At 43.9% G+C, this 16,995-nt stretch overlaps 1 protein-coding gene across 2 annotated transcripts in view; it reads right to left on the bottom strand.

The window, feature by feature from the left end:
* Nucleotides 1–15,694, bottom strand: part of STAT1 (signal transducer and activator of transcription 1) — a 43,406-nt gene extending 27,712 nt beyond the window's left edge. Inside the window, exons 1-8 of one of the 2 annotated variants that reach the window (XM_079978196.1) lie at nt 15,591–15,694; nt 12,927–13,055; nt 9,850–9,994; nt 7,735–7,833; nt 5,038–5,127; nt 3,716–3,794; nt 2,390–2,481; nt 365–516 (exon numbers count right to left, since the gene is read on the bottom strand). In XM_079978196.1, the coding sequence (XP_079834322.1) occupies nt 365–516; nt 2,390–2,481; nt 3,716–3,794; nt 5,038–5,127; nt 7,735–7,833; nt 9,850–9,994; nt 12,927–13,054 (785 nt within the window). In that variant the 5' untranslated portion in view covers nt 13,055; nt 15,591–15,694. Of the gene's footprint in view, nt 1–364; nt 517–2,389; nt 2,482–3,715; nt 3,795–5,037; nt 5,128–7,734; nt 7,834–9,849; nt 9,995–12,926; nt 13,056–15,394; nt 15,415–15,590 lie in introns of those variants that run through there. The other variant, XM_079978195.1, reaches the window with a different exon arrangement.
* Nucleotides 15,695–16,995: the final 1,301 nt, after the last annotated feature.

The following is a 16,995-nucleotide window of genomic DNA, read 5'->3' as shown; positions in this document are numbered from 1 at the left end:
TTTGCTGCCAAGGAATGTGGTGGAGTCTCCTTCTTTGGAGGTCTTTAAGCAGAGGCTTGACAACCATATGTCAGGAGTGCTCTGATGGTGTTTCCTGCTTGGCAGGGGGTTGGACTCGATGGCCCTCTATGATTCTATGATTCTATGCAAATAAAAGTGGTCTCCTATCCAGGCACTGAGCAGACTCAGACCTGCTTAGGTTCAATAAGGGTGCTTCAAGGCTGTGCGAAGGCTCCCATTTACACTCCCCGCTTCCCCAAGCAGCTTTGGAAAAGCAGCCTCTACATACAATTCTCAAGCAAGTTTTGCAGGGCTCGGTTCTTCCAGACTTCTCCCCAAAAGGCCTTGATTAGAAGAGGCCTACCAGTTCTGAAGCTGGTCCAAGCAAGCATTGGGCGGCCCTCCAATGCAAGCCATTTGCTGCCGCTGCTTCCATTCCACCAGCTCCTCTCGAATCAAGGCGTTCTGGGTGTGTTCCGACACATGCAGCGCATTGGCTATTCTCTGTAGCACATCCTAGCGACAGAGAGCCATTCAGGAATGAGTAAGAGCATTTAGAATTCTAAAAATCATCTCACATCAATAGCATTTATTATTTATTAAATATGTAAACCGGTCCCTTCATCCTCATATCTCGATTAGTTGAAAGGGGGTTGTATGTTTGGGGACAGAGACGTTCTCCTTTGAGGTCTCTGGTTTTTTGCCTTCGGGGTGCGCTTCCGAGGCTCGCCAGTTTTTCCTTCTGTAAAATGGGTACTTTGCAATGACCAGGAAAGCTGCTCACATTTCCAAACATGCCTCCACCTCCAGAAACGTTTGCAGTAATACGCTTTGGGAAGTGCAATAGGACACATGCTCAGTTTGTGCAGGGAAACAACTAGAGTGGTACCTTGGTTCCCAAACGCCGAAAACCTGGATGTAAGTGTTCCAGTTTTCGAATGTTTTTCGGAAGCCAAATATCTGATGCAGCTGTCAGCTATTGTTTCCGGGGTGCTTGCACCAATCAGAAGCCACGCCTTGGTTTTCAAACATTTCGGAAGTCAAACGGACTTCCGTAACGGATTAAGTATGGCACTTTTGTTTTTGCTATTTATTTTGCGCTTTTGTTTTTGAGGCTTTTTCGGCTAATTTGTTTTTGTGACTGTGTGGCTGTTCAGCTACTGATCAATTGTGTGACTACGGAAATGGATAAAAGCCCCCCACCCAAACAATGACTATCATCATTAATTTTTATCATCTACAATACTGTCTTATTTTATAGTACTGTACAGTACATTGATTATCGCTTTTGTTTTATGGATCAATGGTCTCATTAGATAGTAAAATTCATGGTAAATTAATCCGTTTTGCATTAGTTTCTATGGGAAAGCGCGCCTTGGTTTTGGAACGCTTTGGTTTTGGAACGGACTTCCAGAACGGATTATGTTTGGGAACCAAGGTACCACTGAAAGCTTGTTGAGTTTCTCCCTCTGCTGAAAGCATGGCCTGGAGCAGCCAATGTAATGGACTTTTCATTTCCTGACCATTGGGCTATGCTGGCTCATAGCTGTCAAGTGTCCCTTATTTGAAGAGACAGTCCCTTATTCCAGCGCCATGTCCCGCTGCTGTCCCTTATTGATGGATGTCCCTTAAATTTCAAAGGAAGCAGCTCCTCTCCCTCCCTCCCTCCCTCCCTGCCAGCCAGGGAGGAGGGAGGCTCCAACTGTGTTGCTTGGCTGTGTTGCTCACCCAATAAGAAGTCTAAGAACGACTGGGGGGTGGAGCTTGCATGCCTTGTGTGTGGCTAGTTAATGCAAGCTGAGGAGGTTTTTGAATGCTGGATGCCATTTTGTTGCATGTGCTGCTGCAAACTTTGCAGTGCAAAGCCAGGCTGGGGAGCCATCTTAAGTTGAGGCTGCATAGGCCTTGTGGTGCATGTGATTCAGATTCTATTCAGTTGAACCTCTGGTTACAAAGTTGGTTGGACAGTGTTCTCGAAGCTACCAGCATGAGTTTGACCAGACTGCAGGAGGAGAGGAAGACTGGAGTGCCTGGAACAGGTGAGGCTGCAGGTTCGCTTATTTTGGCTGCTGGTCCCTTATTTTCAAGGCTGCTGGTCCCTTATTTTCAAATCTGTAAGTTGACAGCTATGTGCTGGCTTGGGCTGATGTTCAACATTTGGAAAGTCCTGTGTGTTGGCTACCCCTGGCCTTGAATAAAAACCAAAGTTTCCCTGTACTTTGCAAGGAGAGATGAAGCACAAGTGGTCAAGATGTTTCTTAAGTAAAACGCCTGACTGCCTGCCAGCCAGTTCCCCACCTGTGCTAAGCCAAGGGAGGGGGGAGGGAGTTGCATACCAGCAATTTAGACAAGTATACAATGCCTCTCCACAAGTTCACCAAAGAATCACCTGTCTCATGAGGTCAAGCTGCAAATACATTGTGTGGAGCTGCATTTTTTCCTTTTGGAAGTCTTCCTGGGTCATACCACAGGGCTCATTTTCTGCAAAAACAGACCAAAGAAGAATTCCTGTGTTACGGCATTACATTTAAAGAACACTCTTAAGTTTGTAGAACTTTTAAAAAGAAAAGTAAAACCACATAGCTCAGCAGCTGGAATGTATTTAGGAGGGGAGATTTTTTTTGTCCCCTTCAAAAGCAGAAGTGCTCGGAAAACCAGGAACCTATTCCTGCGCATTATAGACAAAGGTTTTAAGACCGACCTCCTTGTTAACGATGCTTAGGGAAACTGGTATTAATTCCATGCTCAAAGCCCACATATATATTGTGTCGTTCAACAGAAGAGTAAACCCTCGAGGGCCAGCCACATCCTGGGACCCATGGAGGAGATGCCATTTGCTTCAGGCAGCCAGATGTTTTGCGCAGACCCTCCCCAAACCTTCATTTTCTGAGGTAATTTGCTAGAGGCACTTAGCCAGGTACGGTGTGTTCTCTCTCTCTCACCCCCCCCCCCCCGGTTTATGTCCAGTTTCAGAGATCCGTTGGGATAAAAAAAATATTAAATGGCAGAGGCCTGCATTTTTATAAAGGAAAAACAGCACAAAATGGCATCCAGTTCCTCTCCCATCTGACAATCTTCCCTTTCTGTTAAGGCCTCAGGCCGTCTTCATAATGTTAAGTCCTGCATTCTGTCCCTGAGGAAACAATTGCCTGGCTCCTGAGAGAAAATGTATGGTGCCAAGGGTTTTTTTTTTAAAAAAAATTCTTTAAGGAAATAAGATTGAGAGAAAAGGACTACTGGATGGTTAAGTCCAGTCAAAGGCAACTATGGGGTTGCTGCGCTCATCTCGCTTTCAGGCCGACAGAGTCGGTGTTTGCCCATGGACAGGTTGGTCATGTGGCCATCTTCTGGCACAACGAGACACCGTGATGGAAACCAGAGCGCACAGAAACGCCATTTACCTTCCCGTCAAAACGGTACCTATTTATCTACTTGCACTGGCGTGCTTTCGAACTGCTAAGTTCGCAGGAGCTGGGACAGAGCAACAGGAGGCTCACGCCGCCGCAGGGATTCGAACTGCCGACCTTCCAATCAGCAAGCCCAAGAGGCTCAGTGGTTTAGACCACAGCACCACCCACGTCCCTTTACCTTTTCTATAAATAAGCTTCACATGAAAAGCCGGCCTCACCCTCAAATCACAATTCCCGACAAAGCATCACAAGCATTTTTCTAGAACGGTTATGGTTTTGAACCCCTGCAAAGCTGAACTGCTCACCTCTGACCTGCAAGGTTTTGTATTTGAAGTCGTATTCGTCTTGCGCATCCTCCAGGTTTTTGATGATCTGTTCAATTCCCTGGAAAAGCAATGACAAGCTTACGCACTGGGAAATGGCAAAGAATTCTTAAGTTGCCCCACCCACCTTTCCTACCGGGAGCTCAGGTTATCCCTCCCACCCCCTTTTATCTCTGCAACAATTCTGTGAGGGGTAAGGTTAGGCTAAGAGAGACAGAGAGTGACTGGCCCAGTGAGATGTGTCTGAGTAGAGATTTGAACCCAAGCCTCCCCCATTCCTAGTCCAACACCTGAACCACCATACCATACTGGCTCCTTATTATAGTGAGGTTTCGAGCACTCAAGGGAGAGACCGTTTAGTCATGACTTGTCTAAGTAAACCAATTTAGACATCTAGGATAGGCAGTGACTCAGTAAAGACATTCACACTTAACTCCGGTTAACTTTAACACTGGTTCAGATTCCAAAAGTACAGGGGTTGTGGAATGTGCATTGAGACACTAGAAAGACCCGTTGGTGGTGCTGGGTTAAGAAAGCCTGCAAAACTGGCTCCCACTGCAGATGCAATGCTTAACACATCATCTTTCCATTGGTCCCAATCTGGCATGGGGCTTCAGCAACTCGGATGCTCCCAGAACATCCCTGGGAGCACTCTTAACCATGACGATGCAAAAAGGTTCTGCACTCATTCTAAACCATGGTTTTCCAATCATAACCATGGCTTAAAATCAACCTTCCCTAAGCTTGGTTATGGATTTGGTATGACAACTAGCATTAGGATCTAGCTGGCTAGGGTTAAAGGTCATAGCCTGGCAATATCTTGTGGACCAGCATTGGGAAAGACTAGTTTAGGCAATTTCAGTGAAATTGAAAACAATGTAGGGCTTAACATGTATGTTTATTTAATTAATTATTGCCCATCCTTCACCCCAAGAAACCAGGGTGGGTTGCAGCATTAAAAACAAATATGAAACAACTTACAAACATAATGTGGGTTTCTAAAAACACTGTCTGGAAAAGGCGATAAGCCCAACCTCTCTTTGGTTGAAAACTTGTGGTCGCGTTTCTTCCCGCGAGATACCAAGATTGCAAGTGAAGTAAACTTGCAAGAAAGCAGATCACAAAACTCGTGACAGCAGCACTGATGAGGTAGTGCTGTGCGACTCCAAAGATGAACAAACCCCTGTTCAAATGCGGCAAGGAAAGACAAGTCCCGTATTTTGCTCTCGCACCTCTCAGCATGCCTTCAAGTGCTTTTCGTCAACAAGTTTCAGCTGAAGAACTCCTGGACTTTCAATACTTACAGTGACATTATCCTTCACGCTTTTGACTTTCGCATCTAATTCCTTCACTTTGCCCAGCACTACTGTGTTCTGCACAGTCCCCAGCTGCATCTGGAATGGAAACGAGAATGCACGGTGACATGCGGGAGGGACAAAGGACTACAATGCCCATCACCCCTGACCCATGCCCATGCTGGCTGGGACTGATGGGAGATTGACAGCATCTGAAGGTCTGCAATTTGTCCACCCGCATGGCTACGTACAAGAAAATACAGTGGTGCCCCGCAAGACGAATGCCTCGCAAGATGAAAAACTCGCTAGACGAAAGAGTTTTCCGTTTTTTGAGGTGCTTCGCAAGACGAATTTCCCTATGGGCTTGCTTCGCAAGACGAAACGTCTTGCGAGTTATTTCCCTCCCCCCCCTTTTTCTAAGCCGCTAATAGCCGTGCTTCGCAACACGAAAAAACCGCAAGACGAAGAGACTCGCGGAACGGATTAATTTCGTCTTGCGAGGCACCACTGTAAACCCGCAAAACAAATTATTCTCTACAAGAGACGGGCAAACTGAGCACCTGCTCACTTGGAGAAATCTTTCAAATCAACACCGAATAGTGCAGTCCCACCCATGTGTTGTCAAACGTAAACCTCACTGAACCCAACGGGTCTTACTCCCAGAACAGAAGAATCTTTATTTGCATCAACCACTAGCCATAGCAGTAAAATAAAATAAAATGTACTGAAAATAGAGGTAAAAACTTCACTATAGAAAACACATTTTGGGAGTTTTCATCAATAATCAAATACAGTGGTACCTTGGGTTACAAACACCTCCGGTTACAAACACTTTGGTTTTTTTTTTTTTTTTTTTTAATGATATTTATTAAGTTTCACAAAATATAACAAACTTCGAAACAACAAACAACAAACATCAGAAATACAAACAATATCAAAAAACATAAAAAACAAAAACATACAAAAGATTCAACATAATAACAGAAGAAACATTAAAAGAAAACTCTGGTTCATTCTAATAGTCTTCAAAACCTTATTTTCCTTGCTTCCTCCCGCCTTCCCTTCTTGTATTTCACTTTAAAAGTTTTTTCAGCAAGCTCATTCAAATTCGTTTTATCCTTTATCTTTCCCTTTATACTCTTCCTTATCCTAATCACTGGAACCCCATCATTTCATTTACACTGCCCTTAGCACTCCGGTTACAAACACTTTGGATTACAGACTCCGCTAACCCGGAAGCAGTACCTCAGGTTATGAACTTTACCTCAGGATGAGAACAGAAATTGTGTGCTAGCGGCGTGCTGGCAGGCCCCATTAGCTAAAGTGGTATCTCAGGTTAAGAACGGTTTCAGGTTAAGAACGGACCTCCAGAACAAATTAAGTTCGTAGCCAGAGATAGCACTGTAGTAGATCTTATTCTAACTGCCCCCGTTAAAACCTTGCCATTTTTTGCTGTCACCTGATCATCTTGATCTGCTAAAAGAAAGGACACAGTAGCCATGGTTGAGCAACCCAGCGTGGAGAATAATAGAGGGGTAATAATAACCTCACTCCTGAAATCTTTATGAAGAGTGCAAGCCAGAAGCACGTGAACCACTGACTCAATACTGCCATCTCCACAGGGACATAACCGTTTTTCCAGTGGAATTTTTAAGAAATCGACCCTCAAGTACCAGCCGAAGGCAGTACTGTATATTCAATCTTGCAAAAGTGAAAGCGCGTCTGTTTTTTGGAACTGTTAAATTTTGCAAACAGGGTGCCAAAGTGTCAAAATGACAAGGTGGAAAATAATCATACCATGGACAAAACTTCCTTAATGTGGCCAGATTATTCTGTTGCTTGATCTCTTACTCCCAGGTATATGGGAGTCATGACGGGATTTTAGACTCCAGGGAAGGGAGCTGCAGGCTACAAAAATAAAAGTCCTACAGACGCTGCAATGCTCATTCCAATGCTTTGTGAATTCCAGCATTCCAGGGAACGCCTGGGGCTTTAATACTGTTGGTTTCAAAGAGAATTGGGGCTGAATTGGACGTCGTGGGAAACTGCATTTGTTTGCAGATGTTTTTTAACAGCACCAAGGTGACAAGAAATTCAGTCAAGAGTGGGGAAAGTTTATAGAAAATCTTAAAGGCCACTGTGTATACTTAAAAACGTTAGGAGGATTGTTGTAACACTTATAATGTAATATTAGTTAAGGTAGAAAAGGAGATAAAATGGATTAGACAAATGTAATTAGATGCAAAAAATATAGAGGGGAATTGGAAAACACGTGCGGGGGGGGGGGGGGTTGTCCGAGGGACCTAACTCCAATCCCTGGAGTGTAAAAACTGAAAATGATGTGAATGTATAACAACACTGTTTAAAAAATGAACTATTAAAAAACCCCAACAGTAATTCAAAAGAAGAGATTGTTCCACAGCTGAGGTGCCAGCCCTAAGAAGGCTCTCCCATTCACTTGTTTTAACTTTGATGACACCCAGGTCAAGCAACAACAGAAACCCCCAAAGACAATCGCAGGCTTTGAGCAGACTTGACAGTAAAGGACATCTTCATGGAAGACCAGCCTGAGCTTCAGCATTTAAGGTTGGGGCAGCACTCCACATGGCGTGCTGTGTGAATGTCGCTGTGGATCGCTAGAGGGCATCCCTCAATGACATGATGCTGTTTGCCCAGAGATAAAAAAGCAAGGGAGAAAACAGTTACCTTATCTACTTCCTCAGCCACCTTTAGGATTTTCTCTTCTTCATGCAGACACTTGGAGATCATCATGGCCATGAACATGGGGTCTTCCTCAAAAGTGTTCTAGAATACACCATAAAGAACAGGTTAATGCAAGCTGGCCCAGCTTCTCTCTCTTTTTGCTACATTTGCCTATAAAATAACAACAACAGGAGGAACTAAACAACATTGACCAGGGCATCCTCAGGTTTTGACGTCCCATCAAACTCAAATAAAAAAGGATGCTGAGTGCTCAAACTCACAACAGGTGAGCTGCCAAGAAGCAGATGTAGAGCCTATTCACACATGCACCTGGGCAAACCATGGTCCCGGGGAAAATCTGCACTTATTTATGCTCATCTCAGCATTTTGAATTTCTGAAGACAGATCACGAGTATCCCACATCCTTCAGAGAGCCACCTTATTGCAGGTAGAGAGTCAATATGCATAAACTTCACTACTGCAGATGTTATGTAGCACCCCAAATTTGGGGGGCCAGTTCAACACACAAGATCCAAGATTGTGGACCAGTAAGTGTTGAACAAACATTAAAGGGGGGGGGGGATCTGCCAACATCACCCTTGATTTGAAGACACGCTAAAATTTTCAGGACCGTAATACACAAAGCTGCTGGCTGTGAAGTATCGTATTTTTCGCTCTATAAGACGCACTTTTCCCTTCCTAAAAAGTAAGGGAAAATATGTGTTCGTCTTATGGAGCAAATGCAGGCTGCGCGGCTATCCCAGAAGCCAGAACAGGGAGAGGGAGCGCTGCACAGCGCCCCCTCTCTCTGTTCTGGCTTCAGGCTTAGCCACATGAAGCCTCCGCAGGGCAGCTACCCCAGAAGTGGGCTACCCCAGAAGCCAGAACAGCAAGAGGCTATCCCAGAAGCCAAATCCCTCTTGCTGTTCTGGCTTCTGGGATTCAGAATATATTTTTTTCTTGTTTTCCTCCTCCCAAAACTAGGTGCGTCTTATCAGCTGGTACGTCCTATAGAGTGAAAAATACAGTAATTGCATGTATTCATTTGAAGCACTACAATGCCACTTTAACCATTCATGGCTTCCCCAAGAGTTTTGGGAGCTATGGTTTGTTACAGATGCTGAGAGTTGTTAGGATACCAACTCCTCTCCTGTATCGAGAGGTTTTTAATGTTTGAGTTTTTTCTATGTGCTATATAAGCTGCCCAGAGTGTCTGGGGAAACCCAGCCAGATGGATGGGGTATAAATAATAAAATTATTATGCCAGTCCCAGAGGTGCAATTTCAAGAGTACCCTATGAAGATGGATTGACTGGATAAATAAATTGGTTTAGCAGTGTTCTTAGACTGTTCTCATTTGTTTCACTGGTACATGACCAAGAAAACTTCCAGCATTTACTTGGGGAGGTGGCGCTGTGGGTTAAAGCCTCGGCGCCTAGGGCTTGCCGATCGAAAGGTCGGCGGTTCGAATCCCTGCGGCGGGGTGCGCTCCCGCTGCTCGGTCCCAGCGCCTGCCAACCTAGCAGTTCGAAAGCACCTCCGGGTGCAAGTAGATAAATAGGGACCGCTTACCAGCGGGAAGGTAAACGGCATTTCCGTGTGCGGCTCTGGCTCTGGCTCTGGCCAGAGCAGCGATGTCACGCTGGCCACGTGACCCGGAAGTGTCTCCGGACAGCGCTGGCCCCTGGCCTCTTAAGTGAGATGGGCGCACAACCCCAGAGTCTGTCAAGACTGGCCCGTACGGGCAGGGGTACCTTTACCTTTACCTTACTATCAAGGCCCTTCTGAATGGAAGGATCATGGCGAGATCCTTGCATGAATGAAGAGAGTATGTAAACCATGTGAAGAATTTTACATACAGTGGTACCTCGGGTTAAGTACTTAATTCGTTCCGGAGGTCTGTTCTTAACCTGAAACTGTTCTTAACCTGAAGCACCACTTTAGTTAATGGGGCCTCCTGCTGCCGCTGCGCCGCCAGAGCACGATTTCTGTTCTCATCCTAAGCAAAGTTCTTAACCTGAAGCACTATTTCTGGGTTAGCGGAGTCTGTAACCTGAAGCGTATGTAACCTGAGGTACCACAGTACTTTTTTTTTACTTCTCATTCACAAGGACATTACCTGTAGGTTTCGTTTGCTCTTCCTAATGTTGTGCTGAAGTAAAAAGTTGTTTTCCTGTGTGAAGCGGCTGTATTGGTCATCCAGCTGAGACAGCAGGTTATGGAACAGTAGAGTCGCCTGCGAAATATCGCTAGCAGCATGGTCCCTGGGAGATGAAGCAATGGAAGATGTTCACTTTCAGCTTCTTTGCCCTTCCACAAACCTTCTTGCAAGGCTCTGGGGCCCTCCCCTCTGCCCTTCCAGCAGCCTATTTTGGTTTATGATTTGCAGCAGAAATCCCAAATAACAATACTGCACTGCAGCTAGAATCAAATAGGTACATAATTGCATAATTATGCTAAAAGATTGGGAAAACTTATGGAAGGTAAATTTGAAATTTACAGCCAGCTATAATATAAGAGAGAACATGATGAAAATGGCTCATAGGTGGTACCTCACTCCTTCCAGATTATCAAGAATGTATAAAAATTTGGCGAATGCTTGTTGGAGATGTGGAGGAAATAACGGTGACATGATCCACATGTGGTGGACGTGTGGAAAGATGAAGATTTTTTGGGGAAAAATATACGATGAATTAAAAAAGATGATGGGGATAACTTTTACTAAAAAACCGGAGGCATTTCTATTAAGTATTTTAGATAAAGAGATCCCAAAAAAATCTAAGAGAGGTATTCTTGTATGCAACCGCAGCGGCTCGTATACTTGTGGCCAAGGGATGGAAAGATCATGAGGCTCCAAAAATAACAGATTGGCAAATCAAATTACAGGAATTGGTGGAGACGGCTCAACTGACTAGTAAACTCAGAGGAAACTCAAAGCAAAAATTGGCGGAAAAATGGGATGTTTATAAAAAATATGTTCAAAAATACAATAGTAGTTTTGACTCCGTGCTAGCATTCGAGTGATAAAGGAAATAAAAGGAGGTGGACTACAATTAAAGATTTATTATGTTTTCAGAATGTATTAGAAAAATTATATAGAAAGGTTTATTGTTTTGTGTACATTCAAATGTAAGATAAAACATATGCAAAGGGACTTGATAGGAAGTCAAAGTTGAAGAAAAGATTTTGGAAGATAAAAGGGGAAAAATATTTACTTTCATTATTATCATTTTCTGTGCGGGTGTGTGGGTGTCTGCACACATGTGTGTTGTTGTATGCAATGTTTGGGAGGAAATAAGACGGTAAATAACAAATAACAAACTAAATATTGAGGTATGTAAATTTTTTTTTCTTAATTATATTTTGTGGTAGTATGGCTGTATTGTTTTTTGTAACATAAAACCATTCAATAAAAATTATTTTAAAAAAATAAAAATAGAATCAAATAGGTACAAATAAAGCGGACATAAGGTGTGCCACCATTATGTTTCAGGTTGGAGCAGCACCAGGTACCAGTGTTAGAAACTCAATATATATAAGCTACACGCCAAATGGCTCCTTAAACCAAGGTTGTAGTCGCCAAAACAGAATGTCTAGTTGCCATTTTGGGGCAAGACGGCTCTGAAGTCTTGCTTTCCAAATGATGGACTGGTTGCGATCGATTCTCTGTTGAACATCTGGCTTGTTCAGATGACAACCTTGAGCTGGGTTAAGAAGTTTAAGAACTTGAAGAAAAGTCACTTGATCCAGGGACAGTTCACATATATACAGTGATACCTTGGTTCTCAAACACCTTGGTACTCAAACAACTTGGAACCCAAACACTGCAAACCCAGAAGTCAAGTGTTCCAGCTTGCAAATGTTTTTCGGAAGCTGAACGTGCTCTGTTTTGTGTTACGCTTCCGATTTGAGTGCCACACTTCCATTTTGAGTGTTACGCTGAAGTCTGCCTGTTTCTGCTATTTATTTTGCGTTTTTGTATCTGTGTGGAACCCAGTTCAGCTAATGACTGATTGATTGTGTGACTGCAGTATGTTGCTTATTGCTTTCATTTTATAGATCAGGGGTAGGCAACCTAAGGCCCATGGGCTGGATGCGGCCCAATCGCCTTCTAAATCTGGCCCGCAGACGGTCCGGGAATCAGGTGTTTTTACATGAGTAGAATGTGTCCTTTGATTTAAAATGCATCTCTGGGTAATTTGTAGGGCATAGGAATTCGTTCTTTTTTTCTTTCCTTTTTTCAAAATACAGTGGTACCTCGGGTTAAGTACTTAATTCGTTCCGGAGGTCTGTTCTTAACCTGAAACTGTTCTTAACCTGAAGCACCACTTTAGCTAATGGGGCCTCCCGCTGCTGCCGGAGCACGATTTCTGTTCTCATCCTGAAGCAAAGTTCTTAACCTGAAGCACTATTTCTGGGTTAGCGGAGCGTATGTAACCTGAAGTGTATGTAACCTGAGGTACCACTGTATAGTCCAGCCTACCACATGGTCTGAGGGACAGTGGACCGGCCCACGGCTGAAAAAGGTTGCTGACCCCTGTTATAGATCAATGGTCTTGTTAGATAGTAAAATTCAGGTTAAATTGCTTTCTTAGGTTTTTTATTTAAAAAGTCTGGAATGGATTAATCCATTTTTGCATTATGGGAATGCGTGCCTTTGATTTTGGAACGGACTTCTGGAACGGATTAAGTTTGAGGACCAAGGTACCGCTGTATTGGCCTATTCGGACCTCTTTCTTAACGATATCTGCTACTGCTCAGGAAAAGCAATTTCGTTCCAGAATTTCATTTCGATTGAGCAGATAAAATGTAACTGGTAGGGTGGGGTATTAGTGTGCAAAAACCGTCCAGATCCAATGATTCCTGGTTGGTGGAGATGTCAGGCATTTTCACTTGGTCACAAGTGGTCAAGGACCAGATGCAAGTAACATCCTCAACAGGATGACAAAACTTTGTTAACACGACTTAGGATGTCATTGGCTCAACTTGCTTACATCTCAACATTAAATTGGTTGCCAAACAAGGGCTTACAATAAAACATGTTGTTTACTTGCTTTACCAAAACTTAGTTCCTATGCAAACATTATCTTCGGCACTTTTCAAAGCCCAATTGTTTTGACAGGAGAAAATTAGGCCATGCACAGTTTGGAACACAATCTTATCATTTGACATCTCAAACACAAGTTGGCCTCTCACCAGTCTTGGGCTTCCAGCCACTGCGCTAGATACTGTCGTATCTCCATGGGGAAACTGTCATCGTAGAGCTGGTGTACTTGCTCCAGGAATTTTGAATCCAACTGCTGCAGTTTATACCACTGACTCATCCTGCAGAATCAAAAGGAGAACAGTTTTTAAGAATACTTACCGTAATGTTCTCTATCACACACCTCAGTGGAGATTTTAGCTTCCTCTTCTCTGAGATCAGAATGGAACTGCAGGCTACCAAAAGTTTAGGAAGCTAGCAAAGGCAGAGAGACCTGCAAGCCAGTAACTTGTCCGTTCACAAGGCTGCTCCATCAGAAAATGGGTTAGGCCCAGCTGTACTAAAAAGCAATCTTGAATTCTGTGCCAAGCAACACTGCATTTTATAATGTTTAATATTCAATGTCTTACTATGTTTCTATATGTGCTGTAAGCCGCCCAGAGTGGCTGGGGAAACCCAACCAGATGGGCAGGGTATGAATTATTATTATTAAGCTATATGAACAGCAAAAAATTTCTGCCTTTGCAACAGGGAGTAAAAAGGCTAGTGGAGGAATTGTAAGGGTGGGAAATGGGGATGAGCAGGACTTAGGCTCCAATCCTATACCCACTTACCTTGGAGTAAGCCGCACTGAATGCAACAGGGCTTAGTTTTATAGCATTCTTCTGTTATAAGGTTAGGTGGATACTGTATGTAGGTACAAATAATTTAAAATGTACAGGAAAATTGCCAAACTGTTTGGCATATGGACACATCCTGCAGAAAGTTCATAAATCTCCCCTCTCTTGTGACTTACATTAATTCAGCAACTGGAGAAAAGAGGTGCAATCTAACCCCTAAGTTAAGCAGTATCACACACCACTGGGTTCAGTGGGCAAGATTTAACAGGCATGCTTTTAGCCCTTCCCCACTCAAATTAGAGGGGCAAAATAATGCTTAATTTGAATGGGATGATGCTCAGTGCATTTCTGAATTGGCCCCAGACAGATCGCAATCTGGACCAAGACAAGTTGGGAGAAATAACTCAATCTTTAGCACCTTAATAACCAATTCCCTCTTATTCTGCTTTAATTCTGCCATGGGCGTAGCCAGGATTTATGTTGGGCAGGGGGCAGGACTTCTGTCTGGTTCTGTCTAGCAGATTCAGAATGAAACGTCTCAAAAACAGCTGTTTTAAATTGTTTTTCTTTTGACTACCAAGAAAAATCTGTCAAAATCTTACATCATTTGACAACTAGAAGGTAAATAAAAAAAAGACAGCTGGGCGTACCTCTCATGCAGTTAAAGGGTATACTTTGCAAAATTACAAAGAACACGCCTTTTAAAAAACAACAACCCTAAACTAAAACAAGTTTTCTTGGATTTGCTGAAATCCGTTTCACACTTCCTTCTCCAGTTCCTTTTTTCCAATGCAGTTTTTCTGTGCACGCTCAGTAAGCATAGCCCATTGAGACTCCCCTGTCACCCCTGACCTTAGCCAGGTCTTTATGCTCAGCAAGGTACTAAATGGCTCTATGGTCCAAGTAGTGGTGCAAGGCTGAGCAAGAGAGATGGCCAGTTAGTATTCTAAATTTCCATGTTCTGTAGACAACGGCTCACACATTTCAGGGAAGGATAAAATAATATGCCACATACGTAAGTAACAAAAGCAGGCACTGCTAAATAAAGGATCAAAATCAGAACTGCTGTCATTAGAATAATCAAGATTATGGAAGCAGAAAGAAATAAGAACTTTGTACCCCGATATCCAACACACGGGAAGTCACCCTTAATGGTTTAATTTTGTATTAGAATATTTTTTTTTTTAAAAAATTGTATTGTAATTTGATATTGTGAAAATGTGGCTCTTTTGGATCAATGGGATTAAAAATTAATAAAAATTATTATACAAAATCAGGCACTGATGTTTTCTAGGGAAAGGTACCTGCCAGGGAGGAAGATTGTGATATTTTTATTTATTTATTTGATGGGGGGGGGGAGCTGCCCGCCCCCGGCTACGCATTCTGGCTCCGGAAAATATGTGCAATCGCCAGCGAAGCTTGCAACACTCAAGGGTTTGCGACACATTCCAAGAATGCAACTGTGCATTCCATATACTTGGAAGTTGCGTCCAGCTGCTTCCGAATAGAACTTGGCATGATGAAAAAACGAAAAATCTGAATGCCCCCCCCCCAAAAAAAGGATTTTCCTGAGTAACTGGTGCATTTGCACAGGAGGGGGGAGAGAAAAAACTTCGAAACCATTCGCACCATTAATTTAAAGCACCCTTGATGCATATTTTACATCCCCCCCTCAAAAAAATAAGAATCCTGGCACTATCAGTTTAAGCGTGCTGCGAATTGCAATTCTGTGCGGAGTAAGCTACAGTTCCCCGATATATAGATATATATAGACATATATATATAGACACACACACACACACACTTAGGGGAGGCAATGCCTAGAATGGATGCAGCCTTACTCTCGCATAAATCGAGGGAGCACAGCCTTATATTATATCCCTGAGTTGGAGAGAGGCTTGCGCGAAGACCCTGGAAATCCGTAAGGCCCAAGCAGACGGCTGTCCCTTTTTGCATACATCTATCTCCCTTGCATTCTTGGAGAGCCCAAAACTACACAAGCACGGAAGCAAGCAGCCCCTTGCTCCTTCTGCTTACCTGGCTGGTCTGCAGATGCCCCGCAGTGCGCGCCGATGCTCCCCGACTCTGTCTAAAACGAAAGTAAGTCGGACTAGGAAATAGCAAGCGGCGGCAGGCGCGCGACCAATCAGCCAGGCGCTGCTTTCGGCGAGCAACCATTCAGGAGAGTGTGTTCCGCCTTCTTTGAATAATAAGGCTGTTCCCACCATTGCGCCCTCCTCCCTCTCCTGCAAAAGCACAGCTGTATCTTAGCAAAGGGGCCGTGCTATAATCGTCCTCTGGTCTTGCTGTGTTCTTTTTGCAATCGTTTCCTAAAGCTAGCTAACGCTCTCTCTCTACCGTCTCCTCATCCTCGCCCTTTAAAAAAATAAAATAAAAATATTATAGGAAAAGCATTGTTCCCCTTGGCAAGATATGTGGGGGGTGGTGGTTTTTTATTTCTTTAAAAAATATCAAATTCAATCCATATATCTCAGGGCTGTTGACAGATGTTTCTTTGACAGAATTTGACACTACTGCTGCTGCTGTGTTGTTGTTGTTTTAATATATACTGCCCTTCATCAAGAGATCCCAGAGGCAGTTCAAAGAAATAAATGCAAGATAAAGCACAGTAAATAATTAAGCCAAAACAACAAAACACCCTCCCCCTTCCCACAGATGCATTTAAAAGGCTGTAGAATATTCATCAGCCAAAGGTTGATTGAATAGGAATGTTTTAACCTGGTGCTAAAAATATATAATGAAAGCACCAGGCGAACCTCCCTAGGGAGAGCATTCCGCGAACAGGGTGCCACTGCAGAAAAGGCCCGTTCTTATGTTGCCGCCCTCCAGATCTCACTTGGAAGAAGCACACAAAGAAGGGGCTCCGTTTGTTCTAATAGGGACAAAAACCTCGAGGTTAGTGAGTTTGAGAGGATTGCATGAGGGCTTCCTAATTTTTGCATGTGCTTGGCAAAAAATAATTAGCAACCCAGTCCTAGGTGGAATCTACAAATCCAAGACTTGTAGCAAGAAGGGGTTTCCTGCAGAATGCTCTGTAGCTCTACTCTGAAGTTAGCCCCCCCCCCCAGCTGCATAGGATTAGCTCCCAGTTAAAAGCAGGTAAAAGGGACGCGGGTGGCGCTGTGGGTTAAACCACAGAGCCTAGGACTTGCCGATCAGAAGGTTGGTGGTTTGAATCCCCGTGACGGGGTGAGCTCCCGTTGCTCGGTCCCTGCTCCTGCCAACCTAGCAGTTCGAAAGCACGTCAAAGTGCAAGTAGATAAATAGGTACCACTCTGGCGGGAAGGTAAACGGCGTTTCTGTGCACTGCTCTGGTTCGCCAGAAGTGGCTTAGTCATGCTGGCCACATGACCCGGAAGCTGTACGCTGGCTCCCTTGGCCAATAAAGCGAGATGAGCGCCGCAACCCGAGTCGGCCACGA

This window comes from Podarcis cretensis (assembly GCF_951804945.1).
Source record: "Podarcis cretensis genome assembly, chromosome: 1".
NCBI classification, from domain to species: Eukaryota; Metazoa; Chordata; class Lepidosauria; order Squamata; family Lacertidae; genus Podarcis; species Podarcis cretensis.
The sequence above is the reverse complement of the archived record's forward strand: the minus strand, read 5'-3'. Positions and strand labels throughout refer to the sequence as shown.